The sequence below is a fragment of the Mustelus asterias genome, chromosome 25 (genome assembly GCF_964213995.1).
Source record: "Mustelus asterias chromosome 25, sMusAst1.hap1.1, whole genome shotgun sequence".
NCBI lineage: Eukaryota > Metazoa > Chordata > Chondrichthyes > Carcharhiniformes > Triakidae > Mustelus > Mustelus asterias.
Genome location: NC_135825.1, coordinates 19,405,646 through 19,427,703, shown reverse-complemented (window position 1 = coordinate 19,427,703; position 22,058 = coordinate 19,405,646). Strand labels below are relative to the sequence as shown.

At 45.0% G+C, this 22,058-nt stretch overlaps 1 protein-coding gene across 1 annotated transcript in view; it reads right to left on the bottom strand.

Moving 5' to 3' along the window:
• Positions 1–467: 467 nt before the first annotated feature.
• Positions 468–22,058, bottom strand: part of LOC144479253 (TBC1 domain family member 30-like) — a 95,596-nt gene continuing 74,005 nt past the window's right edge. The window contains exons 8-12 of the mRNA XM_078197924.1: positions 13,330–13,426; positions 8,755–8,852; positions 8,546–8,658; positions 6,554–6,745; positions 468–2,454 (exon numbers count right to left, since the gene is read on the bottom strand). Of these exons, the coding sequence (XP_078054050.1) occupies positions 1,742–2,454; positions 6,554–6,745; positions 8,546–8,658; positions 8,755–8,852; positions 13,330–13,426 (1,213 nt within the window). The 3' untranslated portion in view covers positions 468–1,741. The remainder of the gene's footprint in view (positions 2,455–6,553; positions 6,746–8,545; positions 8,659–8,754; positions 8,853–13,329; positions 13,427–22,058) is intronic.

The window sequence follows — 22,058 nt, the reverse complement described above, 5'->3', positions numbered from 1 at the left end:
CCATGTCTGCATGGGTTTCCTCCGGGTGCTCTGGTTTGCTCCCACAGTCTGAAAAACGTGCTGGTAAGGTGTATTGGCCATGCTAAATTCTCCCTTAGTATACCCGAACAGGCGCTGGAGTGTGGCAACTAGGGAATTTTCACAGTAACTTCATTGCAGTGTTAATGTAAGCATCCTTGTGACACTAATAAATGAATAAATAAAATTGAAAACAGGAAAAAAAACAGGCTGCTTTTTGCTGTAATGATGTGGAGATGCCGACGTTGGACTAGGGTGGGCACAGTAAGAAGTCTCACAACATCAGGTTAAAGTCCAACAGGTTTATTTGGAATCACGAGCTTTTGGAGCGCTGCTCCATCATCAGGTGAGTTATCTGATGAAGGCGCTGTTGTGAGACTTCTTACTTTGCTGTAATGATTACTCACTAATATATAAAGACAAGCTTCAAAACTGTGTGTTCCTGTGATTTCATTAACGGGATGCTAAATATAGAAACAAATAAGTATTTTTCAGGCTTTTCATTAAAAGAGGAATTTCAGCCTCTAATTATCAGGCCAGCTTTAAAAATGACGAGCAACAAATGATGAAGTAGATGGTGCATCTGTTACTAAAAGAATGATCAAAACACGATGAGCAAGTTATTGATTAAGTCTGGCAGATTTTTATTTTCTATGTGTACGTCATTTAAACTGAGGAAAGCATTAGCCCATTTTGCAGCCAGCAATGTTCCATTATGAAAGTCTACCATGCCTGTGCTAAATTCCTCTCTGCACTATTTTATTACATGGATTAAACAGTGCGCTATAGGAATTTAGTACATGTAAGTCAAGTCTTTTATGTTAACAGCATTATAATGGTTCCACTATCCATTTCTGGATTTCTTATCTGACTATGTAAAAAGTTAAATGCTTTCACATTTTCTTTTTAAAGCGGTGAGCATTTGAAACAAAACATTACTTTAACATTGATCGATTGATCTTTACATTATAACTAATTGATGAAGTTGTCTTCAGTTCAAAATAAGTATTAATGGTCTTATGTTAATCGTTAAATCAATTTTGGCACAGTGGTTAGCATTGCTGCCTCACAGCGCCAGGGACTCTGATTCGATTCTCGGCTTTGGTCACTGTTTGCATGTTCTGCCCCTGTCTGCATGGGTTTCCTCCGGACGCTGCGGTTTCCTACCAGAGTCCAAAGTTGTGCGGATTAGATGGATTGGCCATGCTAAATTGCCACTTAGTGTCAGGGGAACTAGCTAGGATAAATGTACGGGGCTATGGGGATAGGGCCTGGGTGGGATTGTGGTCAGTGCAGACTCGATGGGCTGAATGGCCTCTTTCTGCACTATATGATTCTGTGAATGAAGAATCATTTTGTTGTCGCTATCAGACATGCTTATATGATAATTTGGCAATTATATGATGTTCAATTCGTAAAGAATCCCAGCACGGAGAGACTCTAGCCCCCAGAGGTTCCCAAACAGCACACTAGTTAATGCTCTGTAAAATGGTTTCATTGCAAAGTAAATGATATTTCTGGCACGTGGAATTTCTGAAAGTAATCACTAAAATCCAGTGGTTTGTGGCGAAAATATTCAACTTGCGCCAAACCATATGTGCAAATTAACAGTCACCAATGCTTCACGCTTAGTATTTGGCTTGTTGGCCACTGTGAAGTAAGTTGAATTTATCCCCTTCCCATTACCCCCTCCTCACCAAGTCAGTAGCATTTCTTTTCTTAATCATTTATTGAATGGAGATATCGGAATGTTGCTGCATGATCCACGTAAACCTACATTTTGTGTTCCGAGAGACTTTCCAGAGAGATGCACAAGCAGAATATTGTTTAGAGGATTTGCCTTCTTATCAGACTGAGCTGCGAAATTCTTTGCTTTGAGCTGATCTTCTCTCAATTCTGCAGAGCAGTCGTAGACCCCTGGCTTGTTGCTGGATTCCGCCGCCATTGAAGGATGGTTTGGTTCACCTATTTGAAGCGTCTTGAATAAATGTTCAACCCCTGCCAAATTATCAACTTCTTTTTCGTACAGCTGGATGGCCAAATGTTCGTTGTATTTTGTTTCAATTTCACAACGTACTTGAGAACTTTTCCTGCTCTCTTCCATTACAACCTGGACGGAGTCGTCAACTTTGGCATTTTCCACTTTGCTGCCATCAGTCAGGTCTTCCAGTAGGCCGACCGTATCACTGCAGCCTGATTTAACTTTCAAATTCCTGGTCAGACCTTTCCGGGGGACCCGCTTTTGAGAGCACCAAGGGACAGTTATCTTATTTTTCTGCTCTTTGTGTGTGGGCTGAGGGGTCCTGGGACTTGGGGTGTGGTGCACTCGGTTGCTTTTGCTGCTGTTCTTTAGCTTTTTGCCTCCAAGGAAACGATTTATGACTTTAGACCTTTTCAAACGAAGCGGTGTCCCCGGAGAAAAAGAATCATTGCTCCCTGCAAAAAAAAAAATTTAAAATATTACTCAGTACTCTTTCAGTGTCAATTTAAAATTTGACTTTTAAGTTCATATTCTTTCTAGACTGGTTACAAATAATCCATGACAGTGCAAAGGAATAGTTGGTTTGGACCTAGTGATGACACAGAGAAGTGGCAGGAGGCATTATCAACATGGACCAGAAGGGCTAAATAGCTTACGTCTGTACTGTATATTCTACATTATTCATAGAATCATAGAATCTTTACAGCGCAGAAGGAGGCCATTCAGCCCATCGAGTCTGTATCAACTATAATCCCACCCAGGCCCTATCCCCGTAACCCCATGTATTTACCCTGCTAATCCCCCTGACACTAAGGGACAATTTAGCATGGCCAATCACAGGGAGTGGGGGGAGCAGGGAGTGAGGGGGAGCAGGTGTTGTTGGGGTTAAGGTAGGCACAATTATAAAACAAAACAATGCAGCAAAATCAAGCCTCAACTTCCTTTCGGATATCAAAATATGCCAAAAGTTGCAACTCTAATGACATTTAAAAAAAATCCATGGTATAAAATTCTCCACAAAAATTACAATTTACAATCATACAAGAGAAAGTTATTAGCATTTCACGGAACTCTACACGAATCAGATGCGAGGGACACGTGATTATTGAACAGGGACTGATGGTTGTGATTTCAGGGAACAGGCACAGACACTGTGAACTGTGTGAGTGTAATGTGGTTGATCCACAGACAATGTCCAAACCGGTTCCACATCCGGAATGCAAACCCCTGTCCAACCTCTACAGATGGAGGGACCTCGCCCCAACTCTCAGAAAACAAAATAACCAACCCAGACATACAACTCCTCTCCTCGAATAACACCCAAGAACACCACATAAACTCGAAACAACGCCCCAAACCCACAGAAAAGTCTCCCACCCTATAAAAAACAAACCTCAAACCCACCCATCAATGCCCCTGTCAAGGAACCCCCAGGTACTCCCCCCCCCCCCCCCCTCCACCCCGCTAACCTCACCCCCAGCAACCCACTACTACCTCCTAGTAAAAGCCCCCCCAATACAGCGACTTACTCAGCAGCATGTACACAAAACCTCCCCAGCTCCAAAAAAAAAACTCCTTTCCATGGAACCACCACCTTGACATCCACCCAACCTTGGGGAACACAACGTAAGTCCCCAATGTAACAGCCCCCTCCCCCTAACACGCACCACCTCAACAAACACCCCTCCCCAACCACCTAAAAATACAGCAAAACCCATATATCCACTAACCCCTTCCCCCTGGCGCATCTACCAACGCCCCCCACCCCCCCCACCTTTTTCCAGCTCCCCCCGCCACCCCCCACCACATACCTGACGTAGCCTCAATCCATCACCCTCTACCCCCTACATCTAAACCAAGTCAGAATCCACCGGATCAAATGTCCGGAGACTTTGGAAACATTCACCCCATGAAGAAAGCACACAGAGGAAACGGGAACAGGAGTGGGGCGGAAACCCACAGGGAAGAGGCCAACCACACCACCCCAATCTAATCACCTACAGTCATAGAACCATAGAGACATACATTGGAGGCAAGGCCCTTTGGCACACCGAATCTGCTCCAACAACTATCACTGAAGATGGGTTAACCCCATTTTCCTACAGGGTTCCAGAACAGGGAATATTAAGAGAGCTCAAAGGCTCACCCAAATATAACCTGAAAAGTGGTAAGACTTTAGGCCCCATTTACCTCCCCAAGCAGTGCATTCCAGATAGCCACCATCCTCTGAATAAAAAAAGGTCTTTTCTCAAATCCCTTCTGAATCGACTGACCTTTCTCCTAACACTATGCCCTCCCGGGTCAGACCCCCAACTAAGAGAAACAACTGCTCCCTATGCACTCTCTCTGGGCCCCCCACAGTCTTATACACCTGAGGGAAACCCAAAAGAGAAGTACTCACTCATCACCCTCTCAATGCCCAGCACTCTCTCACACAGGAGAACCTCCCTGGTCGCCAAAGGCCTGAACATCTCCCTTGTTAACCACTACTGCTCTAGGCATTTATAGAATATTTCGGGATTCTACCCAATGCAGTACACAAGCCCCCCTCCCTCAGGCCCCCTCTTTACCTCCTCAGATTTCTCCTTCCCCCCCACATACCCCACAAATAAAAGAACCCCCCCTTTTCCTTTTTTCCCCCCACCACACAAATATACCCCATCGAGCACTCTGCGAACATGAATAAAAATGGAAAAGCTCCAGGGGACAAGAAGACAACAAGCCACAATATAAAGGCAAGGCATCACAAGGGGCAACAAGGATTGGACATGAGCTGAACGAAAAGTGGCAGAGCAAGAAGAAAAGGGCACATGTCCTCTCTCTGTCAGACTCCAGAAACTTAACCAACTATTGCTCCTTGAAGCTAGTTCGTTGGCTGAGTGTTTGGAAATACCCCTCTGAGCAACTTCCCAGTTTGAAACCACAAACATCCGATCTGATTTCTGCACCACCTTCATTTATGTTGTAGTAGCACATTTGGCAGATCAATTTAAATACTAAATCCTGCTACGTTACCCCCTTCACTCCAAAGTGCTTTGGACAGCATGCATAAGCCAAAAAACCTCTCTCCATCTGTTTCCCAGATTTGAGACAGATCCGTCGTCTGGCATGGCCAGCTGCCTTATTTCATTGGCCCTCTTTATTGCCAGATAGTTGTTACCTTCATTATTGCTGATGCTGCTCACTGATGCTCAGTTTGGGTTTTGTCAGGGTCCACTCAGCTCCTGACCTCATCAAGGCCTTGATCCAGACATGGACATAGAGCTGAACTGCAGAGGTGAGGTGAGAGTGACTGCCTTCTACATCAAGGCTGCATTTGACCAAGTGTGGCATAAAGGAGCCCTAACAAAACTGGTGTTGGTGGGAATCGGAGGAAACTCCTCTCTGGTTAGAGTCATGTCTCGCGCAAAGGATGATGGTTGTGATCGTTGGCTGTCAATCATCTCAGTTGCAGGAGCTCCTCAGGATAATACCCATCTTCAGCTGTTTCATCATGACCTTTCCTTCATCATAAGGCCAAAGTGGGGATGTTTACAGATGATAGCAAAATGTTTAGCACTGTTTGCAACTCCTCAGACACTGAAGCAGTCCGTGTCTATATGCAGCAAGTTCAGGACAATATTCAGGCTTGGGCTGATAGTGGCAAGTAATATTCACATCAGGCAATGATCATTTCCAGCAAGAGAGAATCTAACCATCTCTCCTGACTTCCAATGGCATTATCATCACTGAACCCCCCCCCCCACATTGTGGGGGTTACAATTCAGCAGAAATCTGAACTGGACCAGTCATATAAATGTTACAAGAGCAGGTCTGAGGAGTTCTGTGGAGAGTAACTCAACTCCTGGTTCCGGAAAACCTGTCCACTTGTCCGTTTGACTGGCACCCCATCCACCACCTTAAACATTCACCCCCTCCACAGCAGTGGCAGCAGTGCGTACCATGTACAAAATGCACTCCAGGAACTCACCAAGGCTCCTTTGGCAGCACCTTCCAAGTCAGTGGCCTCTACCACGTGGAAGGACAAGGGCAGCAGATGCATGGAAACACCACCACCTGCAAGTTCCCCTCCAAGTCACACACCATCCTGACTTGCAATTATATTGTCGTTCCTTCACTGTCACTGATCATGTCATATGGGTGGCACGGTGGCACAGTGGTTAGCACTGCTGCTTCACAGCTCCTGGGACCCAGGTTCAATTCCGGACTTGGGTGATTGTGTGAAGTTTGCACGTTCTCCCCATTTCTGCTCTGGTTTCCTTCCATAGTCCAAGATGTGTAGGTTAGGTGGATAGGCCAAGCTAAATTGTCCCTTTGTGTCCAAAGATATCTAGGTTAGATGGATTAGCCATGGTAAATTATGCAGTCACAGGGATAGGGTGGGGGAAGCGGGCCTGGTTAAGATACACTGCCAGAGAGTTGGCAGACTCAATGGGCTGAATAGCCTCTTCTGCACTGTAGGGATTCTATGATATAGCTTATTGTAACCAAAATTATACTTTTGCAATAATATTTTAGAAGTACAGATGATTGATAGGTATATAAATACATTACCATGTCTGGGAGTCAGACACTGGTTTTGTTGCTGTCTCTTGGTCATTTTTGAGTACTGTTGCTTCATTGTTGGTGTATGTGTTGTCATTTGGTCGGTGTTGTTTAATGCCATTTGATGCAACACATTCTCACCAGCTGTGGCTTGAACAATCTTTGTCACTTTACAGTTGCCTTCTCCCTTTTCGTGTTGAGCTGGCGAAAGACAAAACACACACAAATAATTGCTCTGTGTTTTTTCATTGAGCGGACAGTGTCTTACTGAATCTTCAGGATTATATGCTGAATTGGGCCTATCATTATCTGTAGGTCAGAAGTTTGTATGTAATGCACGTCCGTCACACCTCAAATGTACCACATTCGGGAGTGTCAAACTTTGTCACACTTGTAAATTTTGGTTTCATTTGGTTAGCACAAAGAGAATCAATCACAGTCTTAAAAAAGAAAGAATCCATTTATTTGCTGATAATGATGTTCACAAGCAGATGTTACAAGTGGATGATGAGGATAGATTTGGACTGTTCTCCTCAGAGAGAAGAAGGCTGGGTGAAACCATGATCAGGTAGGGGACGGGGCTAGCCCATTGCACTGGGGGGGGGGGGGGGGGTGTGCTGATGCCTGCGATCGTGGTTTGCCTAAGTTAGGGTAGAGTAAAGGATCACCAATGAGATTAAACCGAGGCTTTACCTGATGCAATTTTTCAAAGCCATCTCGGCCTTTTGGTTAAAATGAAGCGTTAGATCAAGCCCGGGAGGGGGTGCAATGCCTCATCCCGTCAGCTTGGATCTTGTTTGATCGAGCCCAAGATGGGATGCAAAGACTTGTCAGCTTGGATCTGGTTTGTCCCTCATGTGGGGTCCATGATTGGACTGAGTTTGAATTGGCTTTTTTGATTAGAAATAAAGTACCGAAAGGTACCAATAAAAAAAAGGCTAAGAGGAGATTAGATAGAGATGTTCAAAATCGTGAGAGGGCTGGATAGAGAGAAACTGTTCTTGCTCGTAAAAGGATCAAGAATGAGAGAGCGCAGATTTAAAGTGATCTGCAAAAGTAACAAACGTGACATGAGAAAAACTTTTTCACACAACAACTGGTTCGGGTCTGGAATGCGCTGCCTGGAAGTGTGCTGGAAGCAGGTACAATTGAAGCATTCAAGAGGGCATTCGGTGATTACCTGAATAGAAACAATGTGTAGGGGTATGGGAAAAAGGGAGAAGAGTGGAACTAAGTCATAATGCTCATTCGGAGAGCCATTGCAAACACAATGGGCCGAATCGCCACCTTCTGCACAATTCTGTGATACTATGTTAATATTTACCAACATTGCTCAACAAAAGCAACTAGCCTCAAATTAACTTCAAACTGTAATTATTTAAACCATGTCCCGTAGAAAATAGCTGAGAAGTGTTAAAAGGACAAGCCCGGTTAGACATAGATACACAGAGCTGCTCGGACTTTGAACTACCCATGAGCAACAACACCATGGACGGGATTTTAAGGCCTCACTTGTACCAAAACCATAAAATCCCGCCCGAGGTCAATGGACCTTCCCACTGTCCGCCCCACGCCCACTCCGATTCCTGTGGCGGGCAAGGCAGTAAAATTCCAGCAACTGGATCACCTCATACTTGGAAATAATCCAATAGTAAAAGTAAAGGGGAGCAGAAGCAGACTTGGTTAACTCTACATTGCTGAGGGCGCTATTAAATATAGTAGCAAGACAATCCTAAAGATGGACTTTCAAAAACATGGAATCATGTTAAAAGTAACACATCTAAGGTGGAAGATCCCCATTTTATAATATTTAATTGCCAAATCACTTGAAGAGATACACAAGTAATGGCTAGCAACACATTGGCAAAATCGAAAACAGTAGCTGGGGTTTTGTGCCTGTATTCTTTGGTTCTGACATTCTGCCCCTTCACTCCTGTTTTCTTGTCCTCCTCAGCCCCTTTCCACTATGGCCACAGCAGTAACTGAGCTGAACACTATTACCTGTTTTCCGACAGTTTGATGCATTACGTGCCCGGGGGTAGCCCACTGCAGAACAGGTTCCATCAGCCTCATTTGATACCTTTTTCATGCATTGAGTTTCCTTCAAGTGGCAGCTGTAAGGGAACAAACAAAGAGTCATATCAAATTGTTACATTGGAAGAGTTTGACGTGAAACATTTTCTACGTTTTAGTCATGTAAGGGAAAATACCTTGAGGCAGCGACCTTTGTCTGGAGAGGCGTAGGACTGTACTTCTTTCTCAGTTCAACCACTTGTGGAAAGGGGAAAGTTGCCATTGAATATACAGCCTACAAGATATGTAGCAATGTTTTTAGACGTACAAACCAAAATATAATTACAGTTCATAGAATCATAGAATCCTACAGTGCAGAAGGAGGCCATTCAGCCCATCAAGTCTGCACCGACCTCAATCCCACCCAGGCCCCATTCCCATAACCCCACTATTCACCCTGCTAATCCCCCTGACACTAGGGTCAATTTAGCTTGGCCAATCAACCTAACCCGCACATCTTTGGACTGTGGGAGGAAACCGGAGCATCCGGAGGAAACCCACACAGACATGGGGAGAACGTGCAAACTCCACACAGACAGTGACCTGAGGCTGGAATTGAATGCCGGTCAGCCCTACTCCTCTGCTCTTTCCTCACATGGCTTCTATTGAGTCCATTCAACCATTCTATCAGGCAGTGCATTCCAAACCCTAACCATGTACTCACTGCGTAACAAGGTTTCTCCCTCTGTCACTTCTGCTTCTTTTGCCAATCACCTTAAATCTGTGCCCTCTGACCCTTCAATCACTGGAAACACTTACTCTTCACTCACTCTATCTAAATTCCTCAATTTTAAACACCTCTACCACATCTCCTCTTTTAAGGATTTTCTGGTGAAAATCAATTCCATCTCTCAGGATATTTGAGTGAATGGGGGCAGTCAATGGGGAAAATTGCCCACATTTTGTGAAGGGAATAGGATTGGAGGGCTGAATGGCCTTTTCTCATTATCTTTTTTAACATTTTAATATTTGATCGAGAGTGATTAATTTTCCAACACCTCTCCCTAATGGGGGGCGGGGGGGGGGGGGGGGAAGCACAGCGGCACACTGCTGCCTCACAGCACCAGGGGCCTGGGTTCGATACCCGGCTTGGGTCACTGTCTGTGTGGAGTTTGCACATTCTCCCCATGTCTGCGTGTATTTCCTCCGGGTGCTCCAATTTCCTCCCACAGTCCAAAAGACATATGGTTTAGGTGCATTGGCCATGCTAAATTCTTCCTCAGTGTACCCGAAAAGGGGCCAGAGTGTGGCGACTAGGGGATTTTCAGTAACAGTAACGGCGGTACAGTGGTTAGCACTGCTGTCTCACAACTCTAGGGACCTAGGTTCGATTCTCTGCTTGGGTCATTGTCTGTGTGGAGTTTGCACATCCTCCCCGTGTTTGCGTGGGTTTCCTCCGGGTGCTCCGGTTTCCTCCCACAGTCCAAAGATGTGCGGGTTAGGTTGATTGGGCATGCGAAATTGAACCTTAGTGTCCTGGGATGTGATAGGTTAGAAGGATTAGCAGGGTAACTAAGTTGGGGTAGAGTCTGGGTGGGATTGTAGTCGGTGCAGACTAGTGCCTACTTATGACACTAATAAATCTTCCCACCTGAAGATTTCAAGTAATGTCTAAGACCCCATGTCACATCACATTGGAATAAAAATGCGGCAAAAATGTAAAATATTTATATTCCCCTTTATTTAAATAATAACAATGACACTTGACAGCCCTTCTCGATGGAAACTGCTTGTGCCGTGTGAACAAGATCCAAACTCTTTACTTTAAATCTGTGACTCTAGACAACTGTTGCTAACAACTACAGCCACTCCCAGCATAACCTCTTTATGAAAACAAATTAGGAAACAATTTATCAGAGCCTGCTCGAGCCAAAATATCCTAAAGAAGGTACAGATCCCAGATTGCTACCATCTTGTGAGTCGCTCCGTTGCCTGAAGAATGTTTTACGTGGGGAAGTCCAGAAGTAGGGGTCATAGTTTGAGGATAAGGGGTAAACCTTTTGGGACTGAGGTGAGGAGAAATTTCTTCACCCAGAGGGTGGTGAATGTGTGGAATTCACTACCACAAAATGTAGTTGAGGCTAAAACATGTAATTTCAAGAAGAAATTAGTTTATTTTATTTATTTATGTCATAAGTAGGCTTACATTTACATTGCAATGAAGTTACTGTGAAAATCCCCTAGTCACCACACTCCAGTGCCTGTTCGGGTGCACTGAGGGAGAATTCAGCACTTAACAAGAATGTCTTTCCAACTGAGAGAGAAAACCAGAGCACCTGGGGGAAACCCACGCAGACACGGGGAGAACGTGCAGACTCTGCACAGACAGTAACCCAAGCTGGGAATTGAACCTGGGTCCTTGGCGCTGAGAGGCAGCAGTGCTAATCACTGTGATAGCTCTTGGGGCTAAAGAGATATGGGAGGAAGGGGCGATCAGGTTATTGAATTTGATGCTCAGCCATGATCAAAATGGGCCGAGTGGCCTACTCCTGCTTCTATCTTCTATATTTCTATGTGGGGGAAAGCATAACGCGATCAACATTATTCTCGTTTTCAGATGCGACAAAAGGAACAAACACACAACACAATGGCTCTGGATTTCTGTGAAATAATCAAAGTCAATGCTGTAGTGCAAAATGGTACATGAGGTATGATGTGTTGCTCCAGTTGTTGGGGCATAAATCCAGTGGCTGATCACCACCTTAGATATGTTTGGGTCCTGCCAGCCCAGTGAAGCATGGTAACGTGCCAACAAGTCTGTACTTGACCTGGACTGGAGCACGTTTTGCATTCAGAGGCAGAAGCACTAGGAGTCACACATAGTCAGAACATTAGGTAGGACAGTCAGTGATTATTGATAATTAGGTGTAACGCAAATGTAATGGGTCTTGTAAATCCTTCCTTTCCAGACCGGAAGTACATCTTCATTCAAATGACCAATAATAAATAATCTTCTAAAGCTGGTTTTGGGATAGGGTAAAGAGGGTGGATCAGAAAATACAGTCAGGCACAGGTTAAGTTAACACGCAAGGGCTGGAATTTTACATGGCGGCAGTATCCCCTCCCATTGGCTGGAAAATCTGGGAAACCCAGCCTCCACCGAGTGCTGGAAACCACAACCTGGTTTTACGGCCCTCAGGCAGTTAGTTGTTTGTGGTCATAATTCCCACCTCTCGGAGGCAGGATGTCTTGCCCCCTAGAGCAGCTGGCATATCAGCGGGCTAGCAGCTCTTCAGGCCCAAGGGCACCGTTAGGAGAGGCGGCCACTGCTGGAACTGCAGCAGTCCTGGACCAGCCACCATCACAGAGGACTGTGCCAATAGGTGGGGTCAGGGTTTGCTGGGAGAGAGAGTCAGAAAGGCCTGGGCAAGGGGGTGGGGAGAAAGAAGTCAATCATGTGGGCGGCTTGGTCTTCTAGTGGGGGCCGGTACTGGGGGGTTCCTCAATCGACCACAGGGTGCCCAATCAGGAAGGAAACCTGCTCCAAGCCGATAGGGAAACTGCCAGGTTTTACTGAGGGTCCTCCCCAGGTGTACAACTTTCCCACCACTGGCTAAAAACGGCTAAAATACAAATTTTATAACAATGTATTCCAAATTACAACCAGCTTTTGTTGTAGATTGAAGTTCCACAAAGAAAAAAAAGTACTAGAATGTTTAAACTTGTTTCACAGTAGACTTGTACTATAGTAAGAGGACAGTTTTCATTTAATCCAAGTTCAGCAAAAATCAAAGAACGTTGTATAGTAGAACCACAGTTCCAAATATTTTAATAAAATCTTTTGAAGCGAATAGAAAAATACAAGTACAAACTTGTAAATATGAATTAATGAAACTCAGTGAAGATGGTAATAACCCACTGAACACAATTGGTAAGAGGCAGGAGACTGAATAAAAGAATGATCCGTCACAATGTGCCATATTGCTTCATAAGCAATGAAGCCCTTTTCAAATCTAATCATTGTTATAATGTACGGAAACGCAGCAGCTAATTTCTGCACTGCAAGCTCCCACAAACAGTAATGAGTAAATAAGCAGATAATATAGGCCTTTCCTCGAATAGTGCCATGGAATAGTCCACTAGGCAGGAGCAGTCAGGACCTGTTTAACGCCTAAAATCAGCTGTACATTTGCCAACACTCTTGTCATTAGATCTCGCCTCATTATCGCACAAAAAGGGCATCAAACCCCTACCGGCCAGTGGCCTCACTCCTCCCAATTTAAGCATGGTGGCCAAGAGACCACACGCTGCACAGCCTTCTGGGAAAAGAAGCTGCTACCACCTGTCACTAATGGTGGAGAAGCGGGTTGAGGGCGAGCTTCTCCTCCACACCAGTGACAGGGGCACCGAGTTTACCTTGGTTCTCTTTTTCACTTCCTGCTTCTGCCTTTGCCTGGAGCGTGCAATTTTATGAAATGTGCTCCCAGTGCGTGTCGGGGAATAATGCAGCAAAATATATGGGATTTTTAAACCGATTTTAATCTTGTAAAATGCTGATTTGATGGATTTCTTGAAGCCTCATTGGGGACATCCAGTTCAGAATACTTGGCCAAGATTACATGCTCAAGTCTCAGGAGTGGCCTTGAACTCTCAGCCTTCCCACTCAGATGTGGGTACAGCTCCTGAGCCGACAGCCGAGACCTCCCCGCGTGGCACTGCGATACCCTGGGATTGCCACTGCACACCAGAAATGTTGGGTTTAATGTTCTCACCTGCATCAGCTCACCGCAGTCCATCAACTTAGTCTCCATTAGCTCCTGGCTCAGCCACTGGGAAACTTCATCGGGACTTTGACACTTCTTGATCCACCTGTGACAAGCCAAAGTGCGGTTAACACAAACCAGCAAGAACCAGACCTTACTGAGCATACATCATACTGCGTTATATTAGCTAGGGGACCTCTTTGAAATCATAGCGGGGTGATGAAGTTCATAGGTCGTCAGCCAGTAGCACTGAAGAATTAGCCAGATCTTCCTTCCTGGACTGAAAAAAGAACCATTAGAAATGTCACAGCATTACGAGGAATATTCTTTCCACACTGTCTGTCTCCTCAACTCACGCACTAAAGAGTAAATTGTAGCCACCAAATTCAGAGCTTCTTTAATTCTGTGGCCAATGGGAGCCTGTCAAAGCCAAGAGTTGTAACTCTTCACAGTGTCTGGCTCTGACCTCTTTAAAGTTTACGTTGTTGATCTAGAAAACTGGATTTGCTGAATACATTCCATCATCGCCTCTTGAGCAAATATTGGTAACTCTTGGTCAGTTTATACAAACCTCCAGAAGATACGCCATCCAACATGGACTAACTTCACAGAAGCAATTAAACTAGACTTAAGCAATAGTGATCTTAATAGTATAATTTAAAGGTACTTCATAGAATCAAACGCCATCACAGGGGTCCAAACAGGGCGGCACGGTGGCACAGTGGTTAGCACTACTGCATCACAGCTCCAGGGACCCGGGTTCGATTCCCGGCTTGGATCACTGCCTGTTCTCCCTGTGTCTGCGTGGGTTTCCTCTGGGTGCTCCGGGTTCCTCCCACAGTCTGAAAGACGTGCTGGTTAGGTGCATTGACTTGAACAGGCGCCGGACCGTGGCGACTCAGGGAATTTCACAGTAACTTAATTGCAGTGTTAATGTAAGCCTTACTTGTGACACTAATAAATAAACTTATAAACTTAAACAAATGTTATGAAAAATGGGAGGTATCAAATCTCCTGCCCATTATATAAACCATCCAATATTCATTTCTGATTACTTCAGGCAGCAGGTGGCGAACTCCACACCCCCCCCAACCCCCCCACCACCCCCACAACCCACCCAAAACCAGAATCACACAGCCATATTTCAGCATCTTGCTGTACTAATGAACAGCTCTGACTGTGTCTAAAAAAGGGACTAGTCTGCACTGGCTATGTAAGCACTTCAAAACTGCAGCGACAATAATCAATATCATTATATTCAAAGGCTGGCTTCGTCACACATTCTACTGGTGAAGTGCCTTGACTACAGACTGCCCATTTCAGGAATTCTTGTGTGCTGTCCACAATTTTCTGACCATTATGGAAGTTAACGTTTCCTGTTGCTATATTGAGCACTTGTACACTGAGCCATTTAGTGTCCCCTATGTATTGCTGGAAGCCGTTCCTGAAGACACCATTTTTTGTTCAGAGTTCATGTTGGGCACACAAGAGGAGGTGCTGCCGAAATGATAACCAGTCGGAAAGCTCAGGGCAGCCCAGCTTTAGTTGTCTGGGAGACCCTGGACCACAGTTTGGGCCCATCCTGCAGCCAATGAGCTGTAGTTAGGGTTCCTGTCCCTTTAAAAGATCAAGAGGCTGGCAGAGAATGGGCATTCCACCTTCCCCTCCTACAGGCCTCACTGCCTGGCTGTCCCACCCATCCATCCTACACCTTTGTACAGAACAAAGTAGCTGATGGATCATCCTTTATTCTTTCATGGGATGTGGACGTCACTGCTCATTTCTGTGGCTCTGTGGTCACATATATAGGCCAGAATAGGGCAGGTAAGGTTGGCAGATTTCCTAAAGGACATTAGTGAACCAGATGGGTTTTTATGACAATCATTTTGTGGTCAGCATTAGACGTTTAATTCCAGATTTTTATTGAATCCAATCTGCCACGGTGGGATTCGAACCCAGAGCATTACCCTGGGTCTTCTGGATTAGTTGTCCAGTGATAATACCACCATGCCACCACCTCTCCCAAATCTGATGTACCCTTTTTAATTTATCTACCACCCAAATCCTTGCAATAAATTCCACTGCAAAATCCTTTTAGCATAATTAGATTTCTTGTTTGCAAGATCTTATTTTTGTCATAATTGCAGATGGTACATAAGGATTTTCATCACCAATTAGATGCCCTGAAAATTAAGATAATTTGCCCAAGTGGTTATTGCAATTTTCCAACAATACAATCATGGCTATGACACTGAAATCTATTCAGCAATGTCAGTGTAATTATCTATTAACAGCTCAGTGAATTATCACAGAAAGTAATGACATTTATAATCTAATTGTGATTGGCACTGACTACTTCACATTATGAGAGCAGAATTCAGTGGGAGGAATGTACAAACTATTTAGGAATTGGAAAGAAGCCTTAGTGCTTGGCATGATGTGCTATTTTGCTTACATTATGCATCTTGGAACAAACATGAGTAATTTCAAGAGACGGAAAATGTTCCTTCATGGATCCATACTGATGCATTGAGAGAAGGCCACATTAGTAAAGTTAAAGTTTATTTATTAGCCACAAGTAAGACTTACATTAACACTGCAGTGAAGTTACTGTGAAATTAATGACCCATGGTGCTGCCTGGCCAAGGTGAATCGATATTAAGTCTGCAGAAGATGGTACTACAGAATGCTGCGGTACAGAGGGATCCGAGTGTTATAGAATAATAGAAACCCTACAGTACAGAAGGAGGCCATTCAGCCCATCAAGTCTGTACCGACCACAATCCCACCCAGGCCCTATTCCCGCAACCCCACATATTCACCCTACTAATCCCCCTGATACTAGGGTCAACTTCGCATGGTCAATCAACCTAACCCGCACATCTTTGGACTGTGGGAGGAAACCAGAGCACCCGGAGGACACCCACGCAGACATAGGGAGAACGTGCAAACTCCACACAGACAGAGTCCCGAGGCCGGAATTGAATCCTGGCGCTGAGGCAGCAGTGCTACCCACTGTGCCACTGTGCCGCCCCGTGTCCTTGTGAATGAATCAATCAGTAAACGTTAGCATGCAGGAACAGCAGGTAATTAGGAACGCAAGTGGAATACTGGCTTTTAGTGCGAAGGGGATGATGCATAATGGGTCAAAATCCTGGAACTCCCTTCCGAACAGCACTGTGGGTGTACTTACAACACATGAACTTCAGCGGTTTAAGAAGGCAGCTCAACACCACCTTCTCAAGGGTAATTAGGGATGGGCAATACATCCTATCCAAGCCAGTGCCGCCCACATCCCAAGAATGATAAATAAATAAACGTAGGGACGACTTGCTCTAACTGTCTCCTTTTCAGGTAATCCTTGAGTCCAAAGATGTGCGGGTTAGGTTGATTGGCCATGCTAAAAATTGCCCCTTAGTGTCCTGAGATGTTAGGTTAGAGGGATTAGCGGGTAAATATGTAGGGATATGGGGGTAGGGCCTGGGTGGGATTGTGGTCGGTGCAGACTCGATGGGCCTAATGGCCTCTTTCTGCACTGTAGGGATTCTATGATTTCTATGAGGATAAAGAATGAGTTGCTTCAATTCCAGTTTGCTGGGTTCGGAGATGGCTAATCAATCCAATGTACAATCTGCAGATGCTGCCACATGTGGGGCAGATGGTAATCGATGGGGTGGTGGGTGGGTTGTTTGGAGGTTTGCACGCTCCCTCCGACAAGACAACTTCACCTCTGCTTGTTCCCGATGAAATTTCCGTCTTCTCAAGACACGGCCTCCCAAGAGTTGGCAGGAAAGTTTGACCTCTTCAGGGATGTTTGGGAGACATTCCTAAAGCGCTTCCACAATCGTCCCGGGAATCTCCTGCTGTGACTGAGTTCAGACGAGAGCAACAGCTTCAGAAGTCTGGTGTCAGACATGTGAATGACATTTCCCAGTCAGTGGAGCTGGTTTTGAGTGATTAGTGCCTCGATGTTGGTTTGGGAGAGGACACTGTGGCTTGGCCACCTTTCCTGCCACCGCATTTGGAGAATCTTGCAATGGCACCACTGGTGGTACTTCTCCAGTATATTAAGCTGCCTGATGCAGAGTGTCGAAGCCTCCAAAGCAAATGGAAACATGGGGGTTACTGCTTTTCGTAAGTTATGACCTTAGTCTTGACTTTGTGACCTGTTCCTCAAACATTCTTTACCTCAGTCAGCCAAAGGCTGAGATATCACATTGGAGGCGATGATGAAATTTGTTGTCTATGCCTGCCTTCCTTGCAAGGAAGCCCCCAAGAAAGGAAAACGATCTATGCTTTCCAGGATCCTGGCATTGATCTTAAAACAGCTCCACGAGGCATTGGTGGGACTGCACCTAGAGTACCCCATTTGGATTTGGTCTCGGTGGAATATCGTTGCATTAGAGGTAGTTCAGAGAAGGTTCACTAGGCTGATTCCAGTGTTGAAAGGATTGTCTAATGAGGAAACCTGAAGCAGGTTGGGCCTATGCTAATTGGGAGCAGTTTAAAATTCAGCAAAGATGGACCAAGGGATTGATTAAGAAGGGAAAAATAGAGTATGAAAGTAAGCTAGCAGAGAAAATAAAAACTGACTGTAAAAGTTTCTCTAGGTATCTAAAGAGAAAAAGATTGACAAAAATCTTATAGTCAGAAACTGGAGAATTCATAACAGGGAATAAAGAAATGGCTAACGAATTAAATTCATTCTTTGCTTCAGTCTTCACAAAGGAAAACATGAAAAATGTACCAGAAGTGCTGAGAGAAACATGTTTTAATGAGGGGCTGAAGGAAATCAGCATTTATAGAGAAATGGTTTTGGGGAAATTAATGGGATTGAAGGTGGATAAATCTCCAGGTCCTGATAATCTTATCAAAGCACTTAATGAAATTGCCCTGGAAATAGTAGATCCATTGGTGGTTATTTTCCAAAATTCTTTGGACTCTGGACTGGTTCCTACAGATTGGAGGGTATCTAATGTAAGCTCGCTATTCAAGAAGGGCAGTAGAGAGAAAACAGGGAACTATAGACCAGTGAGCCTAATGTCCGTACTGGGGAAGTTGCTAGAGTCCATTATCTAGGATTTTATAGCTCAGCATTTGGAAGGCAGTGGTATAATCAGAAAGGCAGCATGGAGTTACAAAAGGGAAATCATGCTTGACGAATTTATTGGAATTCTTTGAGGATGTAACTAACAGAGTTGAACGAGGAGAACCAGTGGATGTGGTTTATTTAGACTTTCAGAAGGCTTTCGAAAAGGTCTCATATAACAGACTACTATGTAAAGTTAAAGCACATGGGATTGTGGATAGAGTCTTGAGATGGATAGAAAACTGGTAGGCAGATAGAAAGCAAGAGTTGGCATAAATGTTTTTTTTCTGATTGGTAGTCAGTGGTTAGTGGGATTCCGTAGGGATCTGTGCTAGGACTCCATCTGTTCACATTATATATTAATGATTTGGAACAGGGAACTAAATGTATTGTCGCCAAATTTGCAGATGATATAAAGTTGGGTATCAACTGGAAATTTTATCAGCATCATGTTAAGACAGCAATTTAATATTTACTGTTATCAAATCCTGCAACACTTGAGATTAAAAAATAAATGAACGTTAAATCATCCTGCACACTGTCTCAGAAATCTGATTCATTAAAGTGAATCGAATTGTTGGAAATGACAGGCCAATGAGGTTGAAGATGTCAATCTTGTCTGTCAAGCATTTGGCCTAAGCTAATGGGAGTGAATCGCCAACAGTTCACTCAATTGTCTGTCATGATGTTTGTCGAACAGCAGCAGCAACTTTGGGAATATAACCCGATAGAGATTTCTGTGGCTCTTCAATCAAATTCAGGGCAGACGTTCCAGACATCTCCCTCCCACAAAATGAAGCTTCACTATCAGCCTGATCATGAGCTGAATTTTTCCAGTTCAATGGAGACCAAGTTGGTTAGGAGTGTATTCAATGGAGTTTAGAAGAGTGAGAGGGGATCTCATAGAAACTTATAAAATTCTAACAGAGTTAGGCAGGGTAGATTCAGAAAGAATGTTCCAATGGTGGGGGAATCCAGAACTAGTGGTCATGGTTTGAGGATAAGGGGGTGAACCTTTTAGGACTGAGGTGAGGAAAAATATCTTCACCCAGAGAGTGGTGAATATGCGGAATTCACTACCACAGAAAGCAGTTGATGCCAAAACATTGTGTGATTTCAAGGAGAAATTAGATACAGCTCTTGGGACAAAAGGGATCAAGGGATATGGGGGAGGAGGCGGGTGGGGAGGGGGACCAGGATATTGAATTTGATGATCAGCCATGATCAAAATGAATAGCGGAGCAGGCTCGAAGGGCCGAACAGCCTAATCCTGGTTCTATTTTCTATGAGACAGGCTGGGAAGCGGGAGGGCTGGCAAGATGGTAGAGGAAGATATTGGGCAGGGCTCCATGCATCACACTGCCGCAGCATAGTGCCAGAGGTGGGAATATTGATGGCATGGCTACCTGCTGGGCAGCCAATGGAGCCACCTCACTCCATTGGCTTTTGCCCTCATTGATCAGGGCACTCCAGGGTCACTGGCTGCCTCTTCACCCAAGGAACTGCCGACAAAACCGCTCCCCTCTAGCTCCCAATCGTTGTGGCCTGAGATATACGCATACTCCTTGAGGCTGCCTCGCCATTGGGGGTGGAACAGGTTGCCGTCTTCAATTGGACAGTAGCTCCGGCTGTTGATAGGCTGCCATTGGCAAGATGCTGCCCCAGGGTTCCGGTTCTCACCAGATTTGGACAGGCTCCAACTTACTCTCCTCATGGCTGAGTTCAGCTCCCCAAAACAAAATGCAGCGCTCTGTTTCACCTGGGGTTTGTAACCAGAGGCAGCCCTTGGTGTCTGGGTTACTGTCCAGAAATGCCGAGTGGATGATCCATCTCTGCCTCTTCCAAAAGTCCCCCGCATCACAGATGCCAGACTTCAGCCAATTCGATTCACTCCATGTGATATCAGGAAATATTTGATTACACTGGATACTGCAAAGGCCATGAGCACTGACAATATTCCAGCAAAAGTACTGAAGATGTGCTCCAGAATTTGCCGCTCCCCTAGCCAAACTGTTCCAGTACAGTTACAACACTGGCATCTACCCAGCAATGTGGAAAATTGTTCAGGTAAGTCCTGTACACAAAAGTCAGGACAAATCCAACCTGGCCAATTACAGCCCAGTCTACTCTCGATCATCAGTAAAGTGATGGAAGGAGTCATCAACAGTGCTATCAAGCAGCACCTGCTCTGCAATTAGCTGCTGAGGGATGCCCAGTTTTGGTTTCGCCAGGGTCACTCAGCTCCTGACTTCATTACAGCCTTAAGTCAATCATGGACAAAAGTGCTGAATTCCAGAGGTGAGGTGAGAGTTATAGTCCTTGACATCAAGGCCGCATTCGACCGAGTGTGGCATCAAGGATCGCTAGCAAAACTGTAGTCAATGGGAAACAGGGAAAATTCTCCGCTGGTTGGAGTCATACCTAGCTCAAAGGAAGATGGTTGTGGTGGTTGGAGGTCAATCATCTCAACTCTAAGACATCACTGCAGGAGTTGCTCAGGGTAATGTCCCCGGCTCAACCATCTTCAGCTGCTTCATCAATGACCTGCCATCAATGATAAGGTCAGAAGTGGGGATGTTCACTGATGATTGCACAATGTTCAGCACCATTCACGACTATTCAGTTACTGGAGCAGTCCATGTCCAAATACAGCAAGACTTTGGACAATATCCAGGCTTGGGCTGACAAGTGGCAAGTAACATTTGCACCACACAAATGCCAGGCAATGGCCACTTCCTACAAGAAAGAATCTAACCATTGCCCCTTGACATTTTTAATGGCATTACCATCACTGAATCATCCACTATGAACATCTTGGGGGTTATCACTGACCAGAAACACAACTGGACTAGCCATATCGGCATTGTGGCTACAATAGCAGGTCAGAAGCTAGGGATTCTGTGGTGGTGAACTCACCTCCTGACACCCCAAAACCTGTCCACAATCTACAAGGCACATGTCAAGAAGGTGATGGAATATTTTCCACTTTCAAAAAACAAAGAACAAAGAAAATTACAGCATAGGAAAAGGCCCTTCGGCCCTCCAAGCCTGCACTGACCATGCTGCCCGACTTAACTAATACCCCCAACCCTTCTGGGGACCATTTTCCTCCATTCCCATCCTATTCATGTATTTGTCAAAACGCCCCTTAAAACTCACTATCGTATCTGCTTCCACTACCTCCCCTGGCAGCGAGTTCCAGGCACCCACCCCGCTCTGTGTAAAAAACCTGCAAGAAGTCTCACAACACCAGGTTAAAGTCCAACAGATTTATTTGGTAGCACAAGCCATTAGCTTTCGGAGCACTGCCCCTTCATCAGGTGAGTGGGAGTTCTGTTCACAAACAGGGCATATAAAGACACAAACTCAATTTACAAAATAATGGTTGGAATGCGAGTCTCTACAGGTAATCAAGTCTTAAAGGTACAGACAATGTGAGTGGAGAGAGGGTTAAGCACAGGTTAAAGAGATGTGTATTGTCTCCAGCGTATTGTCACGAACCCACTCAGGTCAATAACACAGGCTACGCTGAGAGACTTTGCCATCGCACCTCTCTCACCCTCCTCAACCACCTCATACATCAGCTCTACAGCAAACGCCGCAGCCTGGAAACCAAGATAGAGTCCATATTCTCAACTTGCGCTCAGGA